The sequence below is a fragment of the Vollenhovia emeryi genome, unplaced genomic scaffold (assembly GCF_000949405.1).
Source record: "Vollenhovia emeryi isolate VEMERY1.0 unplaced genomic scaffold, V.emery_V1.0 DF939338.1, whole genome shotgun sequence".
In the NCBI taxonomy this organism is placed as follows: Eukaryota; Metazoa; Arthropoda; class Insecta; order Hymenoptera; family Formicidae; genus Vollenhovia; species Vollenhovia emeryi.
In genome coordinates this window covers 21859-33141 of record NW_011967028.1, presented here as the reverse complement: position 1 = coordinate 33141, position 11283 = coordinate 21859, and the positions used below count along the sequence as shown (strand labels likewise).

Sequence of the window (11283 nt, the reverse complement as noted above, 5' to 3'; positions counted from 1 at the left end):
TACAATCTGCCGCTGCTGCTGCAAAAAAGAGCAAATATCGCCGAATCGTCGGTCCAAATTTATATCGCGTGCGATGTGGGATATCTTGGAGTGCGAGGGGAAACGTCTCGTTAGGATACCTCATTACGTCTGTAATGAGCGGTTTACATAGGGAAAAAGGAACGGAGAAGCGAGACAAGTTCGCGGGTAGCAAGATGCCGCTCAAGAAAATAAAGTGTGTCGTACTCACATGTATATATATTCTTTTATTTTTTTTTCTCTTTCTATTCCGATCGCACAAACAGGCGCACAAAATTCTGGAGGAATTCCACGGTGAACATCGCGTAAAATCCATAACACGTTACAACATTGTTTATTTCAATATTTCATTGGTATCCGTGCATCCATCTCACGCACGCGTAATATTTGTTTGTTTAAATTAACGACGAGTCTCTTTTTACCACACACCACGCACCTATGCAAGAATTAACGTACCGGTAGTAATTTAAGTGGTAACACATACCTCGGTAGTAAAGAACGCGCGGTAAGAATTGCGGTTTAAAAAATTATTCGGTCAATCGCGTATACCAACGTCAATTCTGGCCGGAACTTGATTATCGAGATTCGCAAGTCGCGAGTGTTACGTTAATGCCGACTGGAATTCGCGCGGCTCGCGCATGCGCGCGCGCGCGCGTTACATTTTTTCTACGAGATTTTATTCGGCATTCACGCAGAGATTTCGCTACTCCGTGCGTCCGTTACAATTGTCGTTAATCGAAATAAATGTTTCCCCGTTCAGCGGCATTCATCACGGCGTAGGTACATAATTAGATACATAATCGTCCATCGATTCGATTCGATGCACTCATTACTCGCATACCAGTCACTTGCTGTGCATACACGCACGTATGTTCGTCCTGTTCATTAATTGATTTTGCATGCACACACCCAAGCGGCGGACTCACAGGAGCGCTCATTCGATTTGCACATTCCAGAGATGCGAGCGGAGCTCCTCCCAGATTTCTTCCTGTACTTGCGTTATTTGGAGAAATTTCTTTTTTCCCTGTTTTGTAACACGGGAGTTTCGTATAATGCTGCAACGTACGAATTTGCCGTTCGCTTCGCGCTTGCGTTGCAAGCCTCCCGCATCTGTCTCTCACAAGTGACAGATTACAAGCAGATCAAATAAATGTTACATCCATTCCGCGCTGAAATACTCGTAGAAACAACGACTGCGCTCGAAATGTGTGTGTGTGAATCCATAGAGCGGGAGCTCGTAACAAAAAGGGAGATTTATCTTTTATTTAACATGATTCGCATTTTTTCGCTACGCCCATTTCAAGAGATGAAATCCACGCTCCTATAGGAGCAAATTTTAGTAAATTTCTTTGCGAAACGTAAGCTGCAAATTTAACGATTCGCTTAATTTATAAATTAAATTTTATAAAACTTCATAGCGCAAACAAGTTGCCTTGCCTACGTATTGTTAGAATAGTTTTCTCGAGGAAAAAAAAATTCCTCCGGGAAGTCCCTTCTAGAATTTCTGTAGAATTTTGCACTTGCTGAAACGACGATAACAACGGTCTGCTGAACGGTGTAGCGATTCAATTGACATCAATTTTCACTAAATCCAACATCGCGACGATGAACGCGTTTTATAAAACGGCACGTTATATCGCACCAGGTATTATTTGTTTCCGTGCCATCCTAGGTTATATTGTAACCAGTCTATTTTCTATTTTCGTTCGAATTCGAAAATATTTCCCTCGAGCCCGAGCGCGGCGTCGTGTTTCCCGTCGCACCCTATGATACAACACATGATTTCCCTTTTTGCAACACGCGCATATGTACGTCGCCTGTATTTTTCCAAACGTAAAATATACAGCGTGCGCGTGATTCGAGTCCTCCGCTCTTATGAAATCGCGATATCTCTGCGAATACGTGAAAAATTAATGTTAATAACTAAATGCTAATTTTATTATTGAGATACTAGTAAGAAAAAAATTTACCATCGACAACGTATGCGACGAGATATCGTCGGGGGCTCGCGACGGCTGTGGAATGGAATTACATCGTTCTCGCCGAGAGAGTACTCGTGTTTTGAATCTTCTTTGGGGAAAGAAATTATTTCTGGACTCGCGGACATGGAAGAAATTGGCGTTGTACGAGAAATAATTCTCTGAACTGGGGAAAGAGGAAAGCTCCGCCGGCAATACACTACCACGCACAAAAACGAGTATCGCTGTATTGCTATACTTGTAAATCACAACCAGCCGAGTATCAGTTTATTAACTAGGTGTGTATATATATATATATCTTTTTTTTATTTATTATACGTATCTAGAACTGTATTCTTTGTATCGAGCGACCAGGCTCGATCCACAACGCGGAATTCTCGCGCGTCGCGAATCGTTTCGCAGCGCCCAAAATATCATTTGGTAAATCATTCCTTAACGATCCTGTTATTATTAAAAAAAAATACGAGATCGCTCGACTCGTGTCAAGGGAGGAGATTTGAAAGCGAGCTGCGTACCGACTCGCGAAACACTCGTGCGAGAATCGCACTGCTGATACGTATATTAATATAATGCGCGATATAATATACAATATATAATATAATATCATAAACTACGTATTTTGAGATTCCTACCCAAGATACCGGTGTCCGAAGAATCCGACGCTACCTCACGCAGCGAGATAATGTGAGAAGAGTCCTTTTCAACAAGAAGAAGGGACATCGGAGATGGTGCGGAGGAAGGAAAATGCCATAATAAACTTTATGTCGTTTTCACCTTTAAAACGCGATAAATACGTTATTTTGGCACTTATTAATATCTTCGCGAAAGTAACACGAAGGGAAAAGATCGTTCAAGCTCAAGTGACAAATTTTCTCTCGTATTGCACATATACACGTATAAAAAGAAGGAAAAAGGAGCAGCGGTGGTGTTAATCAGCTGGCTTTACGCCGTTTAAAGACTTTCCCCGCACTTGAAATTCGCGCGTTCGCAAGAGAGTCGAATCGAACGATTAAATTTCCACGCGGGCGCTCGCACCAAAGTCCGCGGGAATTTCATCTAAATAAAAAAAATGGTGCGAAACGAGCGCCGCGGCGTTTTAGGCATGCGCAAAGGCGTGGGCTTTTTTTTCACGCAAATGGAAATTGATGCGACGGCTCGGATGAAAACGCGATCCCGGAAGGCTCAGAACTACCTGTAGCGTTTTGGCGAGGTTACGAGGGGGGGGGGGAGGGGAAAAATGGGAGAAGCTGCACGATGCACTATATCTACTATTTAAAAACGACCGGAGAGTCCGGTAGCGTCGGCCCTCTTTCTTTCGCTCCCTTTCTCCATCTCTTGGGTAGGAGGCAACGCTGCATCGAAGAGTATAACTCGAGTAAAGAAATGTTCCCTATCCTAGTAATTAAAAATCTTATGTCGCTCGTAGCACGGCTACGAACGTGTTCTCACAACCTTATCACAACCTTATTATAGAGTGCCCTGGTGACGAGCTTACCACCGAGTCGTACGATCGTCCGCGATCTAGTTTTTCCTCGCCCTTCCGACCTAGAAGCTCACCTCAATCCGTCCGTTTGGCGCGGCACTCGAGGAGATGGCGGATTTCTCGTCGCCTGTTCCCTCGTTTTTACCCTTAGAGATACTTTAAATTGTATTGTGGTCATATAAATAGTACTTCGCGTATATATGAATGTACGTGTGTGTGTGTGTGTGTGTGTGTGTGTGTGTGAGTGTGTGTGGGCGTGACGTGTGTGCGTGTACGTGTGTGCGTGTACGCGGATCTATCCGGTATCCCGTAATCACCGACGCGTGGCCTCATTGACCGGCGACAGAGGGAGAGACGCGAGAATGGGATATTCACTTGAGACCCGTAAACTCCTCCGAAAGCCACTCTTAATAGCGAAAAGTCTCGACAATCGGGGAATCATTTCCGATCCCGCGTGTCCGCCTCAAGAATTTTCAATGAAATACATATAGTCCCCGTTCGATACTCGCCGCGCAACGGCGAAAGTTTGTCAGCGAAAAGTTGCGACTCGCGGTGGATATAAATGAATGTTTGGACGACGAGTCGAGATGAAGAATTGTGTAAATCATGACGCGGCCATTAGGGTCGCGAAAGTTGGATATTAAAAAGTTGGAGCGAACGACGGCCCGCCGTCCGGGGTTCTGAGGAAAAACCGGCTATTAATAAGCTAAGAGAGCCGTCATTATAATAAATAGCGGTGATTCCGGGAAACTTTTGTAGCGGTACGTGACGATATAATCGCGTGTCAACGTGAATACGTCGGGAGGCGGTTTAAAGTGTGACTTTATGCGCCGCGCCGCGCCGCGAAACCGCAGAGATTTCGCGGCCCGGCGTTGTTAACGTTACGCCCTGAATAAACGGCCGCCTCGGTGGTGACTGAACGAATGTTAGGCTGATTAGGCAGAGAGCGATCTGTAAACGCTTAAGATTGTCTTAACCGTAGACGCAAGGCAGGGCGGTGAGGAACGTAAGTCGTGAAAGGAAAATATTGTATACGACTTGCGTTTTTCCCCGCCTTGCCTTAACGTCTGCTAAAGCCTACGGCACGCGATACTGTTTTTCCCCACTGGATTGCTTACGAGAGCCAATCGGGATTTAGCCCCGAGTCACCTGATCGAAAACTCTGCATCCAAAAGGGATTAAATCGAATAGAGACAACTATTATAAAAAAAACTGCCCAGATCAACAATTACTTCAGTTTAGTTCGGCTTAATTTCGTTAGCTGATAAGAAAATTTGCCCAAGTGGTCGAATTGGCGAGACGCCCCCTAGAGTGTAGGGGAGTCCCCAGCTTCTGTATTTTCTGTATTATTAAAAATGTCAGATATGGTCAGGAAAATACTAAAGTTGTCAATTCAGTTGGTTTAATGTTTATGAGCGTTTTACCCGTGTGAGGCAAGAACCTAGAAAACTATAGATAACCCGAGGATAGGACCTTGATAAACAATCTTTAGATATCGTGACAATATCATCTGCAAAAGTTGAGCCCAATCGAAGGGGTGTCCCAAGAACAACCCTGCACCCATATTGGCTCTGGTAAACAGTCCAGTATGAAAAATAGTATCGTCATAGAATGTTCACTCGGCCCTTTGGTCTTTTCGCTCCCGATCACGTGGTATTCCGCCATGTCAATGGTCCAAACCCAGCGGCGTATGTGTGTGTGTGTACCAGAGACTTCTATATACTACCAGACTGCTACCTTCGAGCAGAAAAGGGAGGCAAGAGCACCGCCATATCTTGTAGGGTAAATGAAACAGCGTGCGCACGTCTATGTGTCTAGCATGTCAGCAGAAGTACAACAAAATCTACTAACTTAATTGGACCTGTTCGGATTCTGCCGACAATCTATTGACAGCACTGTTCTGACGCCAATCTGCTAACATTTCGCCAACTGGGTAGAAGTCTGTGGTGTGTACGTACTGTAGCTGTATGGCGTGGTCAAGCGTATCAGAGCTACGCTGCTACACACACGACTTCTCTCTCGTTGGCTGGACCAACGAGATGTCGGACGCGCAGAAAGGATCGACGCAAAGCGAAACGAATGATAGAGTGAGCATGCTAATAACACGTATGATATCGTGGCTACAGTTTTAAGCGTTCACGGATCGTTCTCTGCCATCAGCCTTACGCTGCTCTCCTTACGCTACGTGGCCCCCGCGATCGCGGGGCTCCATGGGCTTAGCTAGTATTAATTATTCACAACCGTAATACTTGCAATTGTTAACGTTCGGTGGACGTACGCACGTCTACCGTGTCTAAAACCTAAAAAGAAAAAAAAAGAAAAAGAAAAACACCGCACGCACGATCATTTCTCCGTTGTCGTTGGTGGAAGAAAAGCACGTTCCTTTCTGTCGCCGTGCGCGATGCGCGTTCGCCGAACCGACAGACAGTTACTCGACGTTCTACGGAGACACATCTTGTTCGCTCTTTCTCGCTTTGCGGCCCGGGAGACGGAAACTGTGCGCGCGACGAGGAAAGGAACGACGGCGGCTTCTCTCGAGACTCCCCCCCCCCTCCGATGACCCCGATTCCATTACAATCCGGTATCGAGCATTATTGATCTAGCGATAAATCGCATTCACACGCTCGCGCGCGCCAAATTCTATCATTAATCATCCTCCAGCGCAACTAGATTGATCATCGAAAACCGCGGGAGGAGGGAAAATTCATTCGGAGCTGACGTAGCTTTGCATAATGATATTCGGGGAAGGCGGTCGCCGACCAACACAGGAAGCATAATTTCCCTTATCACTCCCGCGAGAAAGTTTCCCTTCAACTCTCGCCCTTGAAAGCTCTTCAGGGGCGGATTAGCGCCGGGCCGGCTGCCAATCTTGATTGCGACGCGCACACCTCGCCGGGCGATACCGTATCCATTTTCGCAACGTCTTCCCGGGATCCCTGATAAATTTTCAGGCAAGTTCCGACGGTAAGTGCACATCGCTCTTCGGGCTCTCTCGGAGCCGCGGCAATCCGTTATACCAGTTGAAGGAAATTTTCAAGATTCTTACGTCGCTCGAGTCTTCGTTTCGCAAAAAAGAATCTACCTTTAAAGTCGCGTGATATAATTCGGAAACTTTGTAAACGTTTGATTTAAGGACCGAGCGTCAGAGAGGGGGGGGGGGTGGATCGAGTCTACCGATTCCCTCAGTCATTTTTGCGCCGAATTGACTTTTAATCAACGAAACTTGACGCACGCTTCTTTCTCCCCTTCGACGCGAGCAGCGCAGTGCGTTATTGCGTTATTGTTCCTTCGGTAGGGAAAATTACGGCCGCCCTTTCTTCACCGCTACACGTCGGGTAGAGACACGAATCGCCCGCGCTAACGGGATCGATATCTTAATTAAACGCGGTAGTCGAAAATAAATTATCGAGTTTCGTAGGGTTGGTTCGTAACTTGGCGTAAAACGGTAATAATCCTGCGAATTTGGTAACTTACTTGCGCTGGAGTTCTCGCTCGGCGACGCTTCGCCGTTTCGTAGCTTGTCGTCGCCGCCGTCATCGCCGTCTCTGTGCTGACTGCGTCAAGTTTTGCGCCGCGCGAACATAACGAGCTGCGCGCGAACGAGCGAACGGGGTGAGCGAGGCGTCTACAAGTTGCCGTTAATTACCGGCGTATCGGCATCCCGGCGCGACACGACGAGCGACGCGCTTTTCCCCCTGGACGAAGAACTTACTTAACGACTCCCGTTGGCTAGCAGACGGATAATCCCGCGAGTATAGAAGTCGTGGCGCAGAGGCTGGTTACGTCCCGATCGCGATCGGCGAGAGGGACGCGGACGGCCGGACGCCGAAACGGAATGACGACGAGGATCCCCCTCGTCCGCCGAAAGCCGCGAGACGGGCTCGCGAGGACTCAACGGATTCGCAGCAGCCGCCTAAACGCCCTTCTATAGTCGAGATTGAAGATGGTGTAGATGAGGGGGTTGAGAGCGCTGTTGACGTAGCCGAGCCAGGTGATGAAGTACACCATCCTGTCGGACGGGCAGCAGGCCGGGCAGAACGGCACGATAACGTACATGAGGAAGAACGGCAGCCAGCAGACGACGAAGACGCCCATGATGACGCCCAGGGTCCTCGCCGCGCGTCTCTCCTTGGACAAGGAGATCCGCTGTCGCTCCTCGATGAACTGGTAGACGGTGGTCGAGGTGGCGGGAAGGGCGTCGCCGGCGCCGGCACCCCGTCTGGTCGACGCGGTCGTGCGACGATCGGCGTCGCCTATCGTCACCTCGGTCGGCTCGTCGTCGATCAGCGACGGCTTCGCCTGCAGACGGGGCGTCGAGCGCTCATTGTGATTCGTCTCCGAGCTGACCGACTCCTCGGCGTCGTCGGTCTCGCGGTGCCTGGTCGACTGCACCGGGCCCAGCCTGCTCTGTCGGGCCCGTTCCCGCAGCCTCCTGCGCGTCGCCAGGAAGATCTCCAGGTAAACCAGGCTCATCAATAGTAACGGTATGAAGAAGGAGCCCAGGGACGAGTATATGACGTAGCCCTGCCGTCTGGTCAGCTGGCAGGGCGTGCCTGGCTCCAGTTCCTCCGGCCAGTCGTTCCAACCGGCGAGCGGCGGCGAGCTGATCGCACCCGAGAGAATCCACACGCCGGCGATCGTCCCGAGGACACGCTTGAGGGTGCGTTTCTGAGCGTAATTGATCGGATCGGTGATCGCCCAGTAACGGTCCAGCGCGATGGCGCACAAATTGAGGATACTGGCGGTGCAGCAGAGCACGTCGCATGTCAGCCACAGCTTGCACAGGTGGATACCGAAGATCCACTTGCCTAGCAGCAGGTAGGCTACGTTGAACGGCATCACGAGGATCGCCACCGCGAGGTCCGCCACCGCCAGCGAGACGATGAAGAAGTTCTGGACGATCCGAAGCGGCCGGTACGTGAACACGCTCAGGATCACCAGCGCATTACCGAACACCGTCGCCAGCACGAGGAAGCCCAGGGTCAGCGTGGCCGCCACCGCCTCCCAGGTCGGCAGATTCGAGCCCGTCTCCTCTTCCGGGACGCTGCAGCCTCCGACTTCGTAATCGTCCGACATCGTTCCGCCGGACTCTCCGCTCGAGTTCATGTCGTCCAGGATACCCTCTGCAAGTCAGATCAGTTTAGTATCGCTGCCGAATCAATTCTCCTCTCCTACTCCTACTCCTCTCCCACTGCGCCTCTTTGTTCGTTTTGTCAAACGGTACCAGCGTTTTAACGTGAATCCACAATTCTGATATACCGAAAAGCCGTAGTTTAAATCGGTCGCGATCGGTTTAAATATGCAAAAGGCAATCTGACTTCGGAATCAAGTGTCCAACGAACGAATACGTTTATACAATTGGAACGACATTTGAGCAACGTTCGATATGTGGAATGTAAATTCCCCACGACATAATAGCTCAACTTCACGGAAGCTTTCGAGCAATGCGATCGTAAGGTGCACGTTTCAAACCAAAATTAATACGGGCTTGGCGTTTCTTTCGCGAAATCTTGCACGATCGCGAAAATTGGCTGGCACTCGCCAATCCAATTCGCTTATTTCAGTCAAACTTGTCGACCGGCAATAACGTTGATCTACGAGTTGAGTTTAGCCAGATAGAAACCGTATTAAACTGCTAGAGAGAGAGATATACATGTTTCTCACGCGTGCACGCGCGCGTGTGTGTGCATGCGCGCGAAAGCGATGCAAAAGTTGCGAAAAGTTGGCAATTTTTTTTCGTTGCCGAATCATTCGTCGCTGCGGATCAAAGTGAGTTTCGAAAAATTGTTCCACGACGATTAAAACAAAAATAATAGCAAACAATAGCGTGTTCTTTTCATTGAGCTTAAGGACGTTGATCGGCAAATCGATTTTCTACGTATTTGTTTCAAAGGACGCTATCAATAGTGTTATCTGCATGCCTGCTGAATGTTAAAATCCGTGTCCGTACCAAAGTCGAGATATTCAATATCAAGGTTACTCGTGTGATATAGGCGAAACGTGTTCTACAGAGGCAGTTTAATTTATTGTGATAGAAATTGTTTATGAATTTTGCTAAAAAGTGTAGCGAGCGTGGCGCAGAGAAACGTGCGCTGCCTAGTGAACAAATGAACGGGAGGGATCCGAATTGAAATCCGCCCACGGGTACCGCTGGTTTTTTCGGACGCTACCTCTCTCTCGGAGAAAAGAGTGGCAACTACCGAGAGATTATCCTGCCACACATATCCCTGTCCTCCGAAAAGGGGGTTGGCGAGAGGCTAAAACCCCCTCACCGTAAAAATCCACCGTTGCGAATACACGCAATGAGACTCGGATGGAGGCAATTTGTTGTGAAGGCCCAGGGCCCACTTGGGGCTGTATTGTAATCCGAAAATCTCCATCTGACTATACTTCGAAGCGTGTCGGCCAATACGTTCACAAAGGCAACATTGTCCGACCTTCGTCTTTCACAAAGCGTGCTAGTGTGCACATATAAGACGCAGAGCTGCGTTAATTGTGTACTGCGTGTAATCTACGCTAAAAGTCGTGAAGTAGGGAGACGGTCGCGCTGTACAGGAAAAGAGTCTTCTTAAATCTTCTCTGTCTCCCTCTTCACACGCTTCAGCTTATTCAATGGAACGCTCAGTCTATGTTTACTATGTCTATGATCCAGACAAACTTGCATAAGCACATGCATAAAGAAATTGATTGGTGTACGGGCCATCGCACACAAAATTGCTTAGCTGCATATGCATAGCACGAGAACCGTCTAAACCAATGAGCATCGAGCATTGAGTCGTCATATTGATTTACATAACATGCTCATTGGTCCAGATAGTCTTATGCTATGCATATGCAGTTGTACAATTTTGTGTGCGATGGCCCCATTTCCTCATGCACGCACTTATGGCTCAATCAGATTCCTTATGCGTCTGTTCATGCGCTACGCAAGTTTGTCTGGATAGACCCTTACAGCCGATGAACGTCCTTAAATGAACATTTAGCGCTTGTCCGCCTCTCGTTCTATCTTTTTCTCTAACTCGCCGACGCTTTTACTAGCGAGCAGATAAAATTTCTTCTTTATCGCTGATCAATAATTCTCGTAGATTTATCGTCCATTTGTTTAGACGCATTATTTTTGTGGCAAAGGTAAAAGCGTTTACGTTGCTCAAAATAAATGGGCCCGCGGTCACGGGGTTAAGTAATCATCATTACTCACACGCATATTTCACGGGAAGCCGATCGTTCAGCCGGGTTTTGAAAATGTAACAATAGGTAAAATCGTTAATGTCCCTAATAAATGGCGACATCAAGCATCCAGCGGCGCTTTTTCTCCGCGCCATAAATTATCGGGTCGCAGATTGCGGCACGTATATTCGGCCGCACGCACGGGGTATTATTTTCTGCACGAGAGCCCGGGAGCGCGGTAGGTCTGAAAGCGCGGAAAATGTTTCCATTTTCGTGCCCCCGAGTGTTCAGCAAGCAAGCTCGGCTTTGTCACGCTCCCGGCGCAGGAAACGTCACGTCGCCAATAAAAATACGGGGTTTAACGATACGCGTGTATATAGCACATTCTGACGGGGAAAACGGTCAACGCGGCGAACGCCGGGACGCGCCGGTGGGACACGATTCCGCATTCTCGTGCCCCCCCTCTCCCCCGCCCTCCCCCGATTCGTTAAAGACGCCCTCCTCGATATCGAGCCGTGGCGGGTCAGCCTGAGTCCAGGCTCTTTCTTTCGCTCCGGCGGCACAGATAGCGATCGCGATGCGAAACGGGTCGCGCGGAATAACATTTTTCACGTTCTCCCGCTTCCGCGTAATTAC

The 11283-nt window shown here is 48.6% G+C and overlaps 1 protein-coding gene across 1 annotated transcript; it reads right to left on the bottom strand.

The window, feature by feature from the left end:
- Positions 1-227: 227 nt before the first annotated feature.
- LOC105558499 (tyramine/octopamine receptor) lies at positions 228-9300 on the bottom strand. Its single transcript, XM_012006200.1, has one exon. The coding sequence runs from the start codon at positions 8584-8586 to the stop codon at positions 7372-7374; it is 1215 nt and encodes a 404-aa protein (XP_011861590.1). The 5' UTR covers positions 8587-9300; the 3' UTR covers positions 228-7371.
- Positions 9301-11283: the final 1983 nt, after the last annotated feature.